This window comes from Embiotoca jacksoni, unplaced genomic scaffold, assembly GCF_022577435.1.
Source record: "Embiotoca jacksoni isolate LCO1_2020_lvr unplaced genomic scaffold, fEmbJac1.0.p SCAF_15, whole genome shotgun sequence".
NCBI classification, from domain to species: Eukaryota; Metazoa; Chordata; class Actinopteri; family Embiotocidae; genus Embiotoca; species Embiotoca jacksoni.
Genome location: NW_027185285.1, coordinates 477391 through 497520, shown reverse-complemented (window position 1 = coordinate 497520; position 20130 = coordinate 477391). Strand labels below are relative to the sequence as shown.

The 20130-nt window shown below is 45.7% G+C and overlaps 1 protein-coding gene across 4 annotated transcripts; it reads left to right on the top strand.

Annotated features, from left to right (window-relative positions):
* Positions 1 to 859: 859 nt before the first annotated feature.
* Positions 860 to 14798, top strand: cdk12 (cyclin dependent kinase 12). 4 transcript variants are annotated; one of them, XM_069148629.1, is made up of 15 exons: positions 860 to 1616; positions 1720 to 3001; positions 4147 to 4854; positions 5316 to 5498; positions 5608 to 5747; positions 5868 to 6038; positions 7300 to 7489; positions 8356 to 8412; positions 8772 to 8873; positions 9912 to 9989; positions 10081 to 10197; positions 10284 to 10415; positions 10553 to 10776; positions 10961 to 11353; positions 13039 to 14798. In XM_069148629.1, exons 2-15 carry the CDS (start codon positions 1812 to 1814, stop codon positions 13470 to 13472), a joined length of 4119 nt encoding a protein of 1372 aa, XP_069004730.1. In that variant the 5' UTR covers positions 860 to 1616; positions 1720 to 1811; the 3' UTR covers positions 13473 to 14798. The 4 variants fall into 4 exon arrangements, with proteins under 4 accessions (XP_069004730.1, XP_069004727.1, XP_069004728.1 ...); XM_069148626.1 differs by having other exon boundaries at positions 10961 to 11383; XM_069148628.1 differs by having other exon boundaries at positions 861 to 1616; positions 10553 to 10764; positions 10961 to 11383.
* The last annotated feature ends 5332 nt before the right edge of the window (positions 14799 to 20130 follow it).

Here is a 20130-nt window from a genome sequence, read left to right as displayed (position 1 = left end):
TTTGCTGTAAGATCCCAAGGCACATGGTCCCTGCAGGGGAATTAAAAAAAACAACAAAAAAAAAACTTTAGGACTTTGCAGGATATAACCAAGTAGGACCTGCACTGCTGCACTATTTCTTTCATGGGAGCTGCAGTTTATTCCAAAAAGTGATCCTTGTTTTACCTTGTTTGAATGATGAAGGCTTCATTTTCTAATGCCTGGTGTTGTAGTGGATGCTGATCTGTCTCAGACAACGGAAAGACCTGGAGTAGCTCAGACATGAAGTCAAAACTTCTATCCTTTATTAACCCTGAATTCCTGCCACTCACTTTGCAACGGAAACATCTTCTGCTTTAATATGACCTGACCCCGGATTTGCTGTGAAGTCATTTGATTAAATACATTAATTTAAGGATTTGCAATCAAATAAAGTTGTCTTAATAATGCTTTGACCTTAACTTTAGGTTGTAAAGCAGGACCTACTGTGAAGCCCTTATAACGTCAGTTGATATTGTGTTTTAGTGGTGGCTATTTTCCAACAAAAGTACTATTTTATTAGCAGAAAGCAAGTTGACACGAATATAATTATTTCTGAGGCAGTTGCTTTTTGCCTGCTGCAAATCCCGCTTTCACCTGTTCCCGTTTCCTGCTTCCTGTTTATAATTTAAAACCCACCGTAATTACTTTAAAACGAGACCTATGATGTGCTCGGCTGTCTTCATGTCATCTGGGGAAAAAAAAAAAAAAAAAAAAAAAAAAAAAAATCGGGTGACACTTGTTAGTATATAAACAAATCCTCTTTACTTGCGTAAAACCGGTAAAGAGATGTCATCATTTTACGTCGCCGTCGCGCCACCATGACTACGGTGGGCGGGTCCTGCGCCGTGATAGGAAGTTGCCAGGCTACATTTAAGATTGACGCCGCTCCGGCTTCCGGTTCATTCAGCGGTGCGCAGAAGCTGCTAGTCACAGGAGCCACAATGGCGTTTGTAGTCTCCTTCAGATAGGGCTGTGGATAATATTAAATCCACCAGCATCGCCCTAAATATAGGCCTGGTTGATTTCCAGAGCCATTGATAATAAACTGGAACATCTACTGCACACGAAAATACTATGATTTCTTATCAATATTGAATTTATAGGGGATAAAACTTTACATTAAAGGGAACATGTAAACAGTACCGACCGGGTCAAGTTTTCATTTTGTTCGAGAAACGAGCGTCTTCTAATGAAGGCATTCGCTTGTTTCTGAAACTAAAAAAAAACGTAATTTTGTGGAATAAAAGCACCTTTTACTAAACTTGGCACCGGACAAGGACAGCTTTCACAAAAGGGACTTTTTTTTTTTTTTTTTTTTTTTTTCCTTCTTTTCTACGAGTCCAGCTCTCGCTAGCTGCCGAGCATTAGCTAGCCGTGTGCTAGCTACATTGAGACGGAGACGACAACCAAACAATGCTCCGATATTTGGTTTGGATCGTTTTTATTCACTGACTAAAACTCAACAAAAAAAAAGGTACAAACTCGGCGGTTCCGGAGAACCACCTCGGGTGTTTTTCGGCTTTTGACGAACTGAGCTTTGAGGACCTCAAATGGAATGAATTGGCGTCGAGGAGGAACTGGACGCGAGCGGCCTGGTGTGTGTTTTTTAGTTTGTATGTTTTTCTTGTCCCGCTTTTTGCTTTTAGTAACACTTGTTTGTTTTTTTGTTTGTTTGTTTTTTATATATATCCGGAGTAGCTGCTGTGCACCCTTGAATGAATTTGGACCCGGATCGCCGAGGCCTAGTCGTCGCAGCAGCGAGAGGTACCGACCCGACGCCGGCGTGAGGGATGCCTGGGTCGGACCGACACCATGGGACCAAGAGGAAGCCGGAATCCAGCGTTAGCGGTGTGCCGCACCAGACGCAGGGCGGCCCGAGCTATGCCTCCGCGGGAGACGTGACGAGCAAAGAAAGTAAGGTGCATTTAAAATCTTTAATGTCTTCTTCCAAACGGAAACGGCATAAATCGACCAAACATAATCGCGAGTCCTCGGCGGCGCCGAGACCCGAAGATTTTACCCTCGGCGATACGGCGCCTCCTGGCGTCAACGCGGTGAAGCCTCTGGTGGAGTACGACGATATCAGCTCCGACTCGGACACTTTCTCGGACCCGCCGTCCTCGAGGCCCTCCGAGAGGGGGCTCGGGGACCGACTGGAGCCCTCGCCAGAATACGACAGGGAGGATGTGGGCAGAGAAGTAGTCAGAGAAGTTGTCAACAGAGAGAACAGGGGGCAAAGGCACTCCCGGAAAAAGACTAGGGACCCGAATAAAGTTAGAGACCCTGGGAATGGGGAACGTGGGTTAAAGAAAAAGAGCAGCAAAGACCGCGAGAAAGGGAGTTTTGGAAAGAGCAAGGAGAAGGCTGCCTTATTGGGCTCCACATCCAAACGCCGTGTCCAGCCAGAGGGGGACGCCAAGCGTGCGGAGCTGATGCTCTCCTCCCAGGTCCAGCCTGCAGCCAGCGTGGGCAGCACCACTTCCTCCACTTCATCATCTCGCAGCAAGGAGAGCGGCCGCTCGGGGAAGTCTCGCAAAGACAGGCAGCAGAGGAGAGAGGGCCGAGGGGAGGGCACCCACAGCACCTCCCAGAGGAGCCGGACCGACAGGAGTCACCGCAAGTCCTCCAAGGGCCACAAGTCGAGCCCCAAGGGCAAGTCTTCAAACAGGGGTAGCCCTCGCCGAAAGGCCACCAGCTCGGCGCTGTCCCCCAGCCCCAGGAGAGCGGCCGGCAGCGAGAGTCCGCTGGGCAGTGGCTATGGACAGCAGGCGGACGACTCCTACTCCAGGCGCAGGGTGGGCCAGCAAAGCCCCAGTCCCTACGGGGACATGTCGCGCCGCAGCAGGCAGAGATCAGAAAGCCCGTACGGCAGCAGACACAGGTCCTCCAGCTTCGAGAGGGACAGCAGCCCTTATTCAAGGAGACGCTCCATCAGCCCCTATGGTACCCGCAGGTCCTCCAGCACCAGCCCCATGTCTCGGTGAGTATAGTTTGTAGGGCACCCTTAAATTCTCTGAAACCCTGTTGCATAATACTTTCTGAGAAGTTAAATAGCTTACACCCACACTCAGATGACGTTGACAGAAATTTAAAATATCAGAGGCCATGATGAGTGTTTCACGCAACAAAAAGACTAATTTGCACGTCAAGCCATCTTCAGTAGTATTTTCGCATAGACACAACACACACCTTGACATTTTTGTGATACAGGTTCGTGCTCAACCTGAATTTTTAATGTTTAAAGTCATGCAGATCTGCTGAACTTGCAGCGTGCTCCAAACTCTAGCTCACTGTTAAAAGGAAGCTGCCTGCAGGAGTCAGGATGAAGCTGTAGTCAAAGTTTCCCTGACAACAGATAAAATCAAAGGGTGAGAAAATGACAGGAATCGTCAAGACAAAGAAGTGACGGTTTTCATCTAGCTGTTTTATCTCTAGAGGGCACAATGACAGTAAACTGAGCTTTGGTTACCATGACGAGATTCAGGCGCTGAAGGTCTAGTCTGACTTTCATGTCACCATATGATACTCACGCAGTTGTCAATATAATTAAAGTCATACCGTAGATTTAAACCACAAATTTCTGAAAAAGGGAAATTAAAGGCAAATTTAAAGAAACCTCGGTGGTGAGAACACTTAAAAAATCTTTTATAGATTATAAGTTATGATTTTTTTTTTTGGTATTAAATCAAGTTCATATCGTACCCGTTCCCCTGCCTATCAACATTACTAGCTGCCATTTTTGGTTGAAGGAAAATTGTGTATTGTGAGTTAAATTTAAAACGAGCAGAATAATAGAGCCTTGAAATGTCTCGACATATTTTTAAAACCGCATAAGTGTCATTAATTAACTTGTCTGGTCTGTCGCTTCAGTCCACTTCAAACCTTTAGATGCAGTCTGTCCTGCCTTGAGAGCATCTGTTGTTTCACATTTGGTTTTTCCGAAGCAGGACGCCCACATGGTTTTGTTTTCAATATGATGTGATCGGGGGCCATTTTATTTTGCGATGGAAGTTGTTGCTGCAGAAGATTTGTTCCTTTTCCAAAAAGCGTGCAACATGTTTTATCCTATTTCTTATCCCATAAATGTTAATGTTATTCTTAAAAATGTGTTGTTTTTTTTCCCAGGCGCTCAGGCCGCTCCAGGAGCCGCTCCCCTCTTCATTACACTTCTTCTCGTCGCTCGTCTTCTCGCTCCCGCGGTAAGAGGCACACTTCCTCAGCCGGAGCAGGGGGCAGCTCCCACAGCAGCCGGCCAGCCAGCCGCTCTCCTCCCTCCTCCCGTCTGCCTCTTAACTCCAGCTTGGGCGCCGAGTTGACCCGCAGGAAGAAGGAGCGGCAGGCCGCCGAGGCGGCCGCCCGCGCCAGCGGCGCCGCGTCTCCTCCTCCTCCTCCTCCGGCGGCGGCGCGCAAAGCTGCAGGCTCCACGTCCACCCGACCCGCTAAAGCTGAGGCTCTACAGCTAGAAAGAGACTTGACGGCAGCGGCGGCAGAACCTCAGCCCCCACCAGCTGCACTGTTACCCCAGGATGTTCCCAGTGGTGAAGATCAGACCGCTGCAGCTCTACCTTCCTCGTCCACCACCTCTCTTGCACCTCCTCCTCCTCAGCCCTCTCCTCCGGTGCCACCCGGTCCAGCCGCTCAGGCTCCGCCACCTCCTCTGCCACCTCAGACAGAAACAAACATTCAGCCTCCTACAACCGCCGCTACGTCCCAGGCTAAATCACCGGCTTCGGTTCCCGCACGTAGCCCCGCCCGCCAGACCCCAGTCCACAAGACGTCGACTCTGCCCCCCCTGCCTTTACCACCCGTACTGCTAGGAAACACTCAGGACAGGTGAGGCGTCCCCAACAGACACTCGACAGTCACGTTAAACTGTATATACATCATAACACATTTCAAGACCTCATTTTAGATATGAAAACTTGTGATGAGTAAAAGTTATTATTTCTGAATTTTTTTTTTTTTTTGGTATTGGTCAACTCAAAAAATGGCCACACTACAAAAATGATAACAGCTTACATCTGAATAAAAGTGACACCGATAATTTATTTCTGTAGTTTAAACCTGCAGGAATAAACAGGACAAAAGATTAGCCTGCTTCTCCCTATGACCTTGGTTCCCAAGGTCACGTTGACCTTCCTGCAACTGAACACTTACAGCTGTGACCTGTCTTGTTTTTATATTCAGATATATATATATTAGTGTTCACATCCGGATGAATTTTGTATGAAAGACTTTTCAAAATGTGTTGGCAGTTTTGTCTGAAGTTTCTTTTTTTTATGTTGAACTGTCAGTCCAAAGAAGTCCACCCCTCCTCAGAGGGCCGACAGAAGGAAGGAGAAAGAAGTTCGCAGTCGGCCTTCTCTCATTGATCTTCCCTTACCGCCCACGCTGCCAGGAGGCGACTCCTCACCCCCGCAGTCCCCCATCCGCCAGGCTCCCCTGCTCCTCCAAACAGCCCTCAAGAAGAGACCAAAGTCAGTTTCTTATATGACCCGCCCAAAAATACAATCCTTCTTTTGTTGATGACAAATAAAGTCTAAGCTGTTTTTCCCCCTTTTTTTTTATTTGTGTGGCGGTTTTCAGGATTTGCTGCCCGCGCTATGGTGAGCGCAAACATACCCAGAGTGACTGGGGCAAACGCTGTGTAGATAAATTCGATATAATCGGCATCATAGGGGAAGGCACCTACGGCCAGGTGTACAAGGCCAAGGATAAAGACACCGGTAAGTGAAATTGTCTGGACTTCAGTCACTATACCGCTTACCTCTCATAATAAATAAATAAAAAAAAGAAAAGAAAAGAGATATCAGTTTGATAATACATGTATTCTCCCAACTCTGCAGGTGAACTGGTGGCTCTGAAGAAAGTGCGTTTGGACAATGAGAAGGAAGGTTTCCCCATCACAGCCATCAGAGAGATCAAGATCCTGCGGCAGCTCAAACACCGCAGCGTCGTCAACATGAAGGAAATCGTAACCGATAAGCAGGATGCGCTCGACTTTAAAAAGGACAAAGGTAAGAGTGTCGGGAGTCCCGGTCAAATTAATAGGAAAGCCACGGAGCAGAAAACTGCTCCCGTGCTGCCGCTGGTCTGAAACTTTCTGACATGTCAAACTCGTGTACTCGGTGAAAATGTTTTGCAGCAGCTTTCAAAGTTGAGACGCCAGCTGTGACAGCTCTGATGAGGCCTGAGTCAGAACTGCAGCATGTCTGACAGCCCGGCGGCCATGGTGTGGTTTTTCATTTCATAGCTCAGGGCCGCAGCGATAAGCACAGAATAAATGATACCACGGAAGCAAGAAATGGAAAACTCATAACTTTATCATACAAAAAAAACCAAAAAAAAAAAACCTGACCTGTGAGAATATCTTTAAGTTTTAAGTTTTGGGAGCTGATATCAATATTGGGAAGTAAAAAAAAAAAAAAAAAAAAAAGTCGGCATATCGACAGAAATGTCGTTATCGAACACTTGTGACAAAGATATGTAATAAATGCGGGATTTTTTTTTTTTTTTACAGTGTATCGATAAATTTAAATGCTGAAATTAATCGGTGCTTTAAAACAGCATTTTTTTTTCTATAGTATGTTCTGTAAGAATATTTTTCATGTCGAACAACATATACGTGGATACTCACATATGTGTGATTGGCCAATACTCCTATGAATTTGGCCAACAGATAAATTAGTCCGGGCGCCATTTCTTCACAAAAACGCAACTTGTTTTGATGTCCAAAACCCAGATGACTAAATTTACATGTAGCTGTGGTGTATTCCTGCCTCCTGTATCACGGCATTGTTGTTGTGACAGCAGGTTCACTATTTGTGCAATTTGACTTCCTCAAATTCATGGAAACATCATCATTTTACTCCGATTGTGATAAACATTACTAATGTAAAAAAAAAAAAAAAGTTTGACAACATGAGAAATTAAGATTTGAAGCTGCTGTTAAACTGTTCACTCAAAGAAAAAAAGCCACGAAAGAAATGAAAGTTTTTATTCCTCATTTAGTTCACTTTTAGTACATCCACTAATATAAGAAAAGAAAAGATGAGGTCTGATATAATCACTACGTTCGGTTTGGTTCTTTGGCAGCAGTGATGTGATGATTCACTCCTTTAAAGTTTCAACCCACAGAGAGCAGCACGGCGAGAGTTTTCTGCCTTGTGTGACTTGGTGAAGATTTACACTTTTAAGTTTGAGAAAATTACATCACATCATACTTTGTGTGTGTTTGTGTGTTTCTGATTTCTGAATGCATCCTCCCTCTGCTTTCAGGTGCTTTTTATCTGGTGTTTGAATACATGGACCACGACCTGATGGGGCTGCTGGAGTCGGGCCTGGTCCAGTTCTCCCACGAGCACATCCGCAGCTTCATGCGCCAGCTGATGGAGGGTCTGGACTACTGCCACAAGAACAACTTCCTCCACAGAGACATCAAGTGCTCCAACATACTGCTCAACAACAGGTAAGCAGAGAAATCTTGTCGGGTCCTTGATGCAGAGAGTCGCAGTTCATTCGTAGCAGCAGCAGCTGAGCTTTCCCCGTTGAGTTGCGTTGGAGTTACAATTCTTTTAAGGGAATCGCTTTAGTCGCTTTTTATTCATGCGTTTGTTTTATTTTTGTACCACTTCTGCCAATTGACAATATAATAAATCCGCTATAAAGTAGTAGTATTCATCTCACCGGCTTCAGATGCAGCTGCTTTCTGTAAATGCCGTCAAGTCAAACGACGAAACGCTACTTTTGATGCTCGGAATTCAAGTGGTTGAAGGTGCGTCAGCAGGAAAGCCGACGGCTTTGCTGCCTAATTGAATTGGGCACATCAAATAACGGCAAGGAAAGGGAGTGCAGCAGCTTCTCATAGATGGCTGCTCGGTGCAGTTGTGGTCAGCAACCATTACAGGACGCATGACCGAACGGAGCTAAGTGAGCTGCCGAGACTGAGACGCTAATAAAAGAAAAAGGACAAAATGTGGGATTTGCTGTGTAGTGGAGCCTTTTAGAGCCGCGGAGCCTCGACACCGCACAACTCACTTAAAACAGACATTTGGAACATTTGCACTGCTTTACTGCAGAGTTTGACCAAATTATGTTTGTCTTTTATCTTTTCAGACAGCAGTGTGCATTTGACAGTATCAGCTACAGTATTGGTGAACTCGTACTGATATCAGCTTTTCGGGCCAGCGCAGATGTTTTCTTGAGTTGTACTTTATGTTTCCGGGTTAGATGCTGTGGCTCGGTGGTCAGTGGTTATTTTCAGAGCCTGTCTTCTCGTGGTTGGTGCCGTCGCTTCTAATCTAAAATGTTTGCTACCTGTGTTTCTTTGTGCAGAGGTCAGATCAAACTGGCTGACTTTGGTTTGGCTCGTCTATATAATTCAGAAGAAAGGTAAGACACAAGTGTTGTTGTTGTGTGTGTGTGTGTGTGTGTGTGTGTGTGTGTGTGTGTGTGTATATATATATGTATAAATTGCTGGTGTGTGTAGTGATCTGATTTAAATGTACAATAAAATGGTTTTATGATTATTGAAACTGTAATTAAACCTGAGCTTTGATTTATTTTATTTTTTTCTCTTTCCACCTGTTGTTGCACTGACTCTCCACCAGGTGGAGCTGTGTCACAGCAATTGTCCAGTTTTTTCAGCTGAATTTCCATCTGAAATGTTTGTGTTTGGGCACTTGGGGCCGGGGAAGCAGTAGGAATGTATACTGACTGTCACTGTCTTGTGTCGTTCCCCCCACCCCCAGTCGGCCATACACTAATAAAGTAATCACACTATGGTACCGGCCCCCGGAACTTCTGCTGGGAGAGGAGAGGTATTCTCCGGCCATTGATGTTTGGAGTTGTGGGTGAGTCTAAAACGGTCTCTGTCCTTTAATACTTCTGATAAGTCCTTCTCCAACCTATAACCGCTCTCATTTGGTGTAGGCCCCACAAACGTGCCGTTATACAGCCTTCAAGTGTCTGTATTGATTGCCAGTTGATTAACAATTTAACAATAAATTCCATATACATAAATACATGTTGATTTGTACCAAGGTTTTGTTGGGGTTCGATGTGTCCAGTTGCTTTAACTAATTACGGAGAAAACGCTGCATTGTCTGTTTTTCAAAAAGTGCTTCATAAAGCACAATTACGTTTTCCTTACTTACTGTCCTCTGAGAAGGTGAACGGTTTCCACCCACTGTGATACACCGTGCCAAAGTAAATACGAGAGTCGATACGCTTCGGGATATTTTTTTAACGATATGAAACTTGACGGCAGAATTAAATAAATAATCAACAGATGTACTGAAAGTATTTTTTCTGCAATGTAAGCAAATGTGTTGGCAACATTTTGAGAGGGCTGAATGTTTACGGCACACCGAATCTGTTTCTTCTTTAAACCTGAGCTGCTATGGGGACCAAGAGGCAAAGTCAGCTCAGCCAGGCATGAGATGGTTGATTCTCTCTTTACCCGCGTGCTGCGTTGCCAAATTTGACTTGTTCATGGCATTTCAAGTCTATTTTATATAAAGAATTAGCTTCTTTAGCAGTATGTATATATATATAAAAAAAAAATCTTAGCAGCAAATGTTAATTCTGATTCTTCACATATAAATTTCCATTGAGCTTTTACATTCTTCTGTGGAATCATGTGCAGATTTGAACCTACTTTCTGTATAATTAAAATCTGAAATCGAATCTAATGAAAATCTTCCTGTGAATACTGTTTCCCTCGTTCTAAAACAGAAGGATGTGTTCATCCCAGTTCACTGAGATCTGACTGAGATTGTAGCACATTAAAGTTGTGTTTAAAATCATTTTAAACTTGCTTCACTACACATCGTAACATCCTGGTAGTGAAATATTCGTACTTAATCTACCTACTGGTTTGCTGCGTTCAGGTGTATTCTTGGAGAGCTCTTCACCAAGAAGCCCATCTTCCAGGCCAACCAGGAACTCCTGCAGCTGGAGCTCATCAGGTGGGCCACCCTTCCCCAATAATTCCCGCTGAAACCTCAACACCTTTAATTTCTTAGCCTCTAACGCTTTAATCTTTTTCCTTTCCCTCAGTCGTCTGTGTGGGAGTCCCTGTCCCGCAGTTTGGCCCGATGTCATCAAACTTCCCCTCTTCAACACCATGAAACCCAAGAAGCAGTACAGACGGCGGCTACGGGAGGAGTTTGCCGTGTACGTAGTCATGCTGCACTTCCTTGAAGTAGATCGACCTTTAGTCTGCATCGAGAGGTAAAATATGTCTCGTCTTTCCTGCACAGCTTACCTTCTCCCGCCCTGGACCTGCTGGACCGAATGCTGACCCTCGACCCCGCACGCCGCTGCACGTCGGAGCAAGCTCTCTTCAGTGACTTCCTGTGTGACGTGGAGCCCAGCAAGATGCCGCCACCAGAGTCAGTAGCTCATTAAAAATAACATTCAGACTGTTATTAACCTGTATAGTATCGGAAAGTACATATGCTGCTCGTGTCTCTTATTCTTACTTCGGTTTTGTTCGATCAGTTTAATTTTCCGCCCTCTCTGTGTCCAGTCTCCCTCACCATCAGGACTGCCACGAGCTGTGGAGCAAGAAGAGAAGGCGTGCGCGTCAGAGCGGGCAGCCCGAGGATGTGCCTGTGCCCAAAGTGCCCCGAAAAGAAGCGACAGGGACCTCGAGCGGAGAGAACAGTCGACCGCAAAGCAGCCCGACCGCAGCTCCTCCGCCTCCCCCTGGAAAACCGCCCTCCACAGCCAATTTAGAGAGTGAGTTGTCAGGTAACATTAGGAAACACAGAAGTATATTTACTTTACGCATGCTTTATATTAGATGTTTAAGTATTCTGCAAGTGCAAAGCCCAACATTTTTTTGTGTATTTGTGTAACACTGAGGAAAGGATAATCCAATTAGACAATGTCTTTTTAAAAACAGTTTTTGAACTTTAAAACTGTGTGTGATCAGGCCTGGGAGCAGCTGCAGATCAGCTGAATCAGACGGAGCTGGCGGTGCTGCTGAACCTCCTCCAGGGACAGGGGGACCTCAGCCTGCCTCAGGTGGCCCAGGTCCTCAACCTGTCCACTCCTGACACTCTCAGCCAGTTGCTGTCCGCCCTCAACGAGGCCACCGACCACCAGGGGGCTCTAGAGGACCAGGCCCCGTCTGCCACCAGGCCTCAGCCCCCAGAGCCGCCTCCCGAACCCCAGGAGCCCTCGCCGACATCTGGAGACCCGCCGCTCAGCCAGGAAGACCAAGCCAACCTGCTGGCTCTCCTTCTGGGCCACATCATAAAGCCACAAAGCGAGGAGCAGGGCGATGAAAGCAATGGCGTGCAATCAGAGGAGGCACTTACGCGCGGTTCGTCCGCTTCGACTACTGATCGCAAGGGCAAGTCTGGGTTTAGTCTATAGAAGGTGGGAAGATGGAGGTACCAGGGTCAGGTGGGAATCATAAGGATGTGGAGAGCAGGGAGGATAACAAACAGGAGCTGAGCGAGTTTAGTACTTAAGATTCCTATATACTCTATCAGATTAATTACATGTTAGGAAAACTACAAAATGACCGATTATACAAATGAATTGTGCTATTAGATCTTTCGTACAGTCGCCCCTCCTCCGACCCCCCACATACCAGCGACACATCCTCCCCTAATAGTGAAAAATGCAACGGAGAAACCTGGCGAAATGTCTCGAGCATTTGCTGCCACGCGACCCTGGTGACCAGGTAAAAGGTTTGGTGCACATGGACCTCACTGGTGCGTCACTGGTGTGCTCAATAAACCACAAGGAAGTGTAGTGTTATTCATTTGAGGAAAAAAAAAAAGAAAAAAAAAAAGAAAGGTTCACACTGTATTGTCCCCACGTTTCTCCCTCGTCTTCCTCGTTCCTTTCTCATAGTTTTCTTCTCTATCTGTCCCATTTTCCACACGTGTTTTTTCTTCCTCACTTCATTTTTCATTATCAAGCAGGTGTCACGGATCGGTCGCCGACGGCGATGTTGCTTTAAAACAGTCTGTAATGTCAGCCTTTTTATGAAGAAAGTCTAATAAATTATCAAGTGGAAATAAATGTTTTGAATCTTTAGATCTCACCTGCATGTGTTTCTTTTAACTTTGGTTTGTCACACATTTTTTTTTTTTTTTTTTTTTTTTTTTTTTCCTTTTGTTTCTTTTTGTTAACTGTTCAATCTGGGTCAGATATTTAGTTAAAAATGTGACTAGCAAGTTGAATAAAACTGTTGACTCTGCTGCTGACACTGGAATGGTAACGGTCCTGGTTATTTCACCTTTCAAGGCCTCTGAATCTCTCTCAGCCTTGGTCCACCTTACACTGCAGTACTAAAAAGGAGAAAAAAAAGGACATCTTTTCCTCCACTTTATGATACTTAGAATTCTCCTACATAAGTCACCCTTTCTGCTCATCCAGCTGTACATGCCCTTTCTAATGTTTTCTCACCCAGTTCCCCACATTTGTCCTTTGATTTCAGGTGGTTGTTTGAGGGGGAGGAGAGGGCGGGGGGGGGGGGGGGGGAGGTAGAGGGGAGGAGGGGGGTCTGCATCTGTTGTGCATACATAAATTAATTTTTAGCTTCAGAAGTTTTGCATCAGCTTTTCAGTGAAAAACATGTTTCTTCATGTTTAATAAACATCAAAACACTGATGACTAGTTACCGGAAAATGGATAAATACCCAAATAAGTGCATGATTAAATCTTTTCATAGGCCATATAACGGTTTTAAAGTCTTAAAATATTGTTAGCATTTGCTGTCCTATATCTACAGTGGCTGGAGGGTCATAAAGTCAGCTGATGGATGTTATGTAATGGTAGTGATCTGTAGTTGATGTGGAGATGCACTTCGCCCTCCCGCTTGTGGTGAAGGTAGGAGTATCGGCATTGTGTAACTTGATGTCGGGCGTCTTCACCGCGAGTCAGGTGCAGCAAAAGACATGAAAGTTTTATGTAAAGCTGGTCGTCATGTTGACTATAAATACACCATGTCCCGATGCCTAACCTATTTTGCTTTGTCCTGTTTGGCCCCTTCAGATGGTGCCGTGTCAAAAAGGAAGCAGCTTGGGGCCAAGCAGGTGCCTCCGTCTGGTGAGCAGCGTCCACCCTCTCCACCCGGGCCGCCGCCGCAGCAGCAGCAGCCTCCGTCAGCTCTCCTTGGAAACGCCCAGCAGGCCCGGTCGGAGACGCAGCCCAGCCAGGACATCAGCCCCGCCGTGGCAGCCGCCCTGCTGCAGCTCATCTCCCAGCAGGACCTGGAAGCTGGGGCCTCTCAGCGCAGCAAAGACCCTTCTCCGGCGGTGGACGCTCCGGCCCGCGGAGAGCCTCCTCCGCCCTGGGTCGCAGACTCTCCGCCTAAACCTCCGGCTGCTGCTGAGGCCCCAGCGGGACTGGTGACTGCTGCTTCTGCCACTGCGGCGCAGTTCCCCAAGGACCAGGACCTCCGCTTTTCCCATGGAGCTGCCCGCTGACCCTCAGTCCCCAGGTGAGATAAACCCGGGTATCGTGGGACAGCTCCGGCAATCCCGGCCCTGAAGGGAAAGGCAGACGGAGAAAGCAGAGGGACACCTACAGAGTTTGACTCACTGGACCATGAGCAGGTAGTCAAAGTTGAATCAGATTTTTGAAAAAAAAAAAAAAAAAAAATGAATGTCTGAATGAAAGAGATTTGAGAGTTTTTTTTTTCAGGTGCGGTCATGAAACACGTCTGCGCTCTGAACAAGCCGTCGTGTTGTTTCGGTGGCAGTATTGTGACCTGGGGTTGGTCTTAACTTTAAGCCGTCCAGTTAGGGACACTAAACACCTGCGAATCTTTGCGCTTTCCTCCAAACTGAAGGGTCTGGACTTGAATGAAGAGTAGCTTCCACATGGATTGCGATGCAGCTGACGCTCAGCTCTGAAAGGAGCTGTGATCTCCTCTTTTCTTTTTCCCCCCCGTAAAAACGAATGATTGTCATGTCCACTGCAGTGCCCAGTCCTAACAAGATTATCAGCATTTCAGAGAATGAAGTCATTGTCCTCCACCTGCACAGTGTGATGGAAGATGAATTGAAGCTGAGGTCTCGTGCCAACGTAGATTTGAGGCAACGAACACTGGAAGACCTTGACTTTGCTTTTGAACCTGACCTGCTAGCTTACTACCCTCCTTTCAGCCTTGTGCCTCCATCGTGACCCCAGCGACCCCTGAATGATCTCGGCCTCGTGGGGAAGTGTGGGTTAGGTTTCTGCTTTCGATGGCACCTGCAGGACTTTTTTTTCTTTTCTTTTCTTTTTTAACTTTGCGCAAAAGCTGTTTAGCTGCCTGTCATCAAACCCACCTGAAGCAAACCTTTGTGTCGTAACAAGCTTAAGCCTGTAAGTGCTCATGTTCCTGCCTCAAATACGGATCAAACCAACCCATTAAGACGGACTGCTCCATAATACACCATAATACACATGATATTCTGCTCGTAGAAATAGAAAGTTAGAAACACACGAACACAAGCACCGACTCTTCCAGCTTTTTTCCTGGTGGGCTCTGAAACCCCTCGTCTGGTACGTCCGCCTCTCGCCTCCCTGCCGACCTTAGCTTCTTTTCTTTTCCTTTTTTTTTTTTTTTATTTTGGTGCGGTTATTTTCTACCTAAAGAAAATTAACGCTTAAAAAAACAAACAACGTAATGGTCAACTGTTCTGTTTCCGTTTTGTGCTTTGGAAGAGGAAAGGGAGAAGAAAATGGTTTCATGTGTCTGTAAAAAGAAACATTTTGTAACATGTGTTTTTCTTGGTTCAGTTTATTAAAGGAAGTTATCGACCAGCTGAACTGTCTCTCCTGCAGTTTCTGGATGTTTCTGTGTGAAGCGGCCACTAGATGGTAGGCATTAACTCCAGCTCGGGCTGCAGGAAGTCCACACAAGGCGGTTCTCCACGAAGACTCCAATCAGAGTGGAGGACTGCAGTGTGGGCCGGGTGACACCCCGAGCTGTCCGTGTTTGTTCCATAACTCTTATTATCCGAGTCGCTGATTTTCCTTCAACAGGTTATTTTGACACAAAAAAAACATATCAAACCAGGACAGTTGTCATCTTTCATTTAATTAATCTCAATATACACAATAAGACTCGGATCATGGTATAGATTTAAAAAAAACAAAAAAAAAAAAACAAGTGGAACTGATTTAAAAGCATTTATGATACATAATCTGAAAATAAATCCAAATAACCAAGAAAATTATACACCTCTTACATCTTAAAGTTGGAAAGGATTTACAAACCTAGACATTTTGAAGTGTGTGTTTTAGTATCTGTTTAACCCCTTTGAAGAATCCAAAATGATTTTCGATTAATTAAGAGCAAAGTTTTTTCTTCCGATTTTTGGAATATCACCATCATATTTGTCCTTTCACTCTGCTGCCTTTTTCCCTCTTTTCAAAGACACAGTAATCTGCCTACCATCATGGCAGTCAGTGTTGTTGCATAACAGAAATAGATGCTAAAGCAGCATTGACTTTACATATTTACACGATTGCAGATATTTCTAGTTTAATATTAATTTATAAAACACAAGTCGATAACATGAATATTTTCCTAAATGCGGTCAAATATGTGACTGCGAGCCGGTCGGAGCGTGACGTGAAGTGCGTCCCGTCTTATTTAGATGTTGATTCCTTCACCGCTTGATCTCTTTATGAAGGAGCTGACAGGCAGACAAGGATCATAAACCGTAGATTGGCAAAGGTGGAAGCTCGCAAGGTCCATGCAGACTGGCTGTGTGTGTGTGCGCACGCCCTCGCACGTGTGTGTGTGTGTGTGTGTGTGTGTGTGTGTTTTTGTGCCTCTTTGTGTGTGTGTGTGTGTGCTGGATTGGCTTTATGCATACCCAAACCAGCTCCTCACTTGGCAGGCTTACAGAGCCGCTTACCCCTCTGGCCCAGCGAGCAGCTGAGCCCTCTGGGTGAGAGATCCTTTCAGAGTGGAGGCAGTGGGAGGCTCACCTGCCCTCTAGCACAGGCCCAGTGTGAGTGAGATGAGACGGTGCCTCGTGTGTGTGTGTGTGTGTGTGTGTGTGTGTGTGCGTGTGTGTACGAGGGTGTGTGCCTGCATGTTTCCGTCTGATGCTTCTGCCCATCGGGACTCCAAATAATAGTGAATGTGCCCACGGGGAGTTTCCACAGGAGAAGTAGTGGGCAATGCCAGTGCCAAGTCACAGAGACTAGACGAATAAATCAGGACCGAGGAGTGACGGGAGGGAGGTGCACGAGGCTGCGCCATCAATCAGAAAGGCACCTTATGGGGAATGCCCATAAATGTGCCATGCTTGCCAGTCTGAAGCACGTACTCGCCATGGCAGAGACGGGCGACGGCGCCATTCAAAAGCAGAAGCCTCCATTTTGGATGCCGCCACTCCACTGTCAGCTGCAGTGATTTTGGTGGACGTCCAGACGAATAGTGAATTGACTGACAGTCCGTTTCAGTCAATTCACGCCAAATTTTATTCATGAAATTTGAATTTGTTTTTAATTTGTTTTTAATTTTTTTTTTTTTTTATATCACTGCTCGGTCCATTTTTCCTCAGTCCCCGTGCAAGATGATTGTTACATTCTGTAGTCGAGCACACTCGTGATCTCAGCGGTGTGATGTCCGTTGTCCAGCATGTCAGATCTGGCAACCTTGAACAAATAACAGACCTCGTACTGCACATCTGTTTGCCCCCACCCCCCCAAATGGCTACAGAGAGCACTTATGTGGATCCGTTGCTAAAATGCAGACCAGCTGCTCGATGAAATGCAGAATGCCACTTTTTATCGCAGTCAAATGTAGTTTATTTTCTTTCGTCGAGACTCTTGAGTTAAAGCGGTGACGGCGGAGGGTGACCTCTGTTGTAGTTTTCAAACTGTGGGTCAAAAATATTCATGATGATTTTGTAGGAATCTATGGCAAATGTCTGGCACGTCAATCTGTCTCATCCTGTGCTGCATTCTATTTTTGCAGAAAACTCACGATGCACGAGGAGAAAGAAAAAGAGCCGGGAAGGAAAAAGAGAAAAATGATGGACAAGTAAAGAGGGCAACCACTGAGCAGCTTCTGGGGAACAAAGTAAGCAGTTTAATCCTCCACACACTGGATGCTATTTCACACATTTCCACATTAGTTGACGATGCAACTTTAGTGCTTCTGCAGACATCGTGAATTCTGATGCACTTCATAAATCAGCTCTTATTAGTTAATGTGACTCATTCCTCGATTTCACATGAAAGTACAAAATAAAATCAGCTTCAGTTAATTGAGTCCTTAAAACAAGTCGCATATCTCTTGCTCTGGATACTGTTGCGTGCGTGTGCGTGTGCGTGTGCGCGTGTGCGTGTGCGTGTCTCTCCTTTGTGCGGTGTAAATCTGGGCCGCTGTTGTCTCTCTGAGCCGTGCTACGGTTTGATGTTGAGTTTGATGACTGAGGCTGTTTGATCAGTGACTATGTGTAAACTCAGTGAGGGGAGGCAGGGACTCCCACAGTCCCACATCTAAGACACACACACACACACACACACACATTGCATGATTAACAAAACCAAAAATGGCTAATGCGAGGAAAGAATTGCACACTAAACATGTCGATTTTTTTTTTTTTTTTTTTGGATAAAGCGGTTTTGGCCGAATATTTACACCTTTTCTTCTTCAAGTCGAGCCAGTTGTAAAGACAAAAAAACATTTAATTATGAATGCAACTTGGGTGTTGAGCAAATTGTGCTGCCTTCATCAGATCCCCTCTTTGTCTTCTATCAAACTAAATTTAATGCCAGCCATTTCGTTTATGACTACTTCTTTATTTATGCGATATTTCGAAAATTGATTGACTCTATCCCAGCAGTGATATATGCTTTACTGCTGCAACAGCATGCTTTATGGATGCCATAACACCATCTCCGTTTCTTCTCACTTTATAGTTTTGTGGAAAACTGCTGTCACACACTCGTTATTTCTTGATTGCTCGACAGCAGTGATGGCCGACCGAAGAGTTTTTAGGAGGCTTTCGGAGATGGATATAGATGGATATGTGTTGCTTTTTTTTTCTTTTTTTTTTGATAAAGTCACAGTTGACAGGTCATGAAACTTAAAATCTTGCATACGCTGTTTTTATCTACTCTGTCAGAAAGAAAAAAAAGAAGCCCGCAGGAAGATGACGCTGACTTTTTAAAACCTTTTTCTGACCTTTTTGCAGTTTTGTCCACTTCAGCCAATGACACGTCACCCTCTCTGCATGATGCTGCACTTTTGCAGACCAAAGTATTTTTTTTTTCAAGGTCTCACCCCCTCATTACCAATTCAATTCAAAGAGCATCATGAGCCAGGCAACGTTCATGTCTCTCTCTGTCTGTCTGCGCTGATGCTGCCGCTTTAAGGGCAGAGGGGCTGCTGGGAAAGCAGTCAGCGAGGGTGGTGAAAGAGGAGGAGGGTGGTGGTGGTGGTGGTGTGTGGGTGTGTTGGGGGGGCGGAGGGGTTGTGGAGTGGGGATGGGGGGGCCCTGCAGGACCATTTGTGCTGAAGCTCATTTGCGCAGCGACACTTAATTGGCTACAACAATTAATTAATGTGTTGGAAAGTTGGCACAAAAAGTTCATTTAAGAGGGTTTTAATAAGCAATTAGAGGAAAAGCAGCGAAGAGGGGGAATTACTGGAGAGGAAAGAGAAAAGCAGAGCTGGAGCGAGCGTCTGGCCACTAGGAGCGTGAACGCCCCGCCGTAGTCGGCTGCAGCGCTTTGTCTCCGTGTCTGACCCTTCACTTCTGAAGAGCTGACGAATGATTGGGCGCCATTATAATGCCATTATATCTAGTTCTGAGGCTCTTACTGCTGCTCTTAAGTGGTGTTGAAACCCACGATGCCCTTATATTGTATACATATCAACCCCAGTGGCCCCTGCTGCCCCCACTCCCCCCCTTACCCCTCCTCCCTTACCCCTTGTCCCTGCGCCCAGTGTAAAATATCGCATGACTAATGAGTGGAGCAGGTTGGAATCCTGGGGAAGATGTCCTTGGAAGACGAATGCATTTTCAGCAGAATAATTAACTTAATTAACAAATTCACATGCATATTCATCAGCCTATTAATGTCTGCTCCGCACTGCTTGATGAGCAATGCAATAATAACCGTTTCATTTGCATATTTGCGTTCACACTCACACCCTTCTCCAAATAAAAATAAAAAAAATAAAATAAAAAAAAAAAAAGGCCGCGTAGTAAACTCAAAAGACAAGCGAGTCAGTGCCTCACGCTGGGTCCTGCAGGCACTTTCCACCTGCAGAACAATCGCACACAAACATTCATCTCTGGAGGGTGTTTTCATCTTTGCTGCTGAGCCGCTGTATGCCAGTTTGAATTCAGTAAGATTGGAAGTGTGTGTGTGTGTGTGTGACACACTCGATCCCTCTCTGCCTGCACCTCCAGCCTCCCTCTGAAAATCACTGCATCTCCCTCTCTGCTTCCTCTCACTGCTGCAAACGCCGTCTCTCCTTCCTGTTTTTTTGCATCTCTCTCCTCTTCTTATTTATTCATCCCGATCAGACTTGTCTTTAAGTTATTTATTTCTCGCGTTTGAAGTTTGGCTTGTCTGCCTGTCAGCGTGTGTGTGTGTGTGTGTGTGTGTGTGTGTGTGTGTGTGTGTGTGTGTGTGTGTGTGTTTTTGCTGGAGAACTTGAATGCGTGCGGGCGGCTGTGTGAGCGCCGCTGACAGTGATGCTCGGTTCAAAACTCAGCTGGAAGGGATCGAAATAAACAAATAAATGAGGAATGTTCATGTCCGTTTACTTCCTTGATTTATGTTTATGTTATGTTATGTATCGTGTGTGTGTGTGTGTGTGTGTGTGTGTGTGTGTGTGTGTGTGTGTGTGTGAGTTAGTGTGTCTTTCCTGGGAGGCTGTAAACATCTCGGTCTTTCATCACTGTGAGTGTATTTGTGTTTATCTCTTTGGATTCAACTTGTACTGTGTCATTGAGGCCGCTTGTATGTGTCTGTGAGCTCCTCTCCAATATCTCAGATGACAGTGACGTGAAAGGGAAACGTGTGTGTGTGTGTGTGTGTGTGTGTGTGTGTGTGTGTGTGTGTGTGTGTGTGTGTGTTGCATTTAAAATGGTTGTGGGGCGACTGCATGGGTGTGTT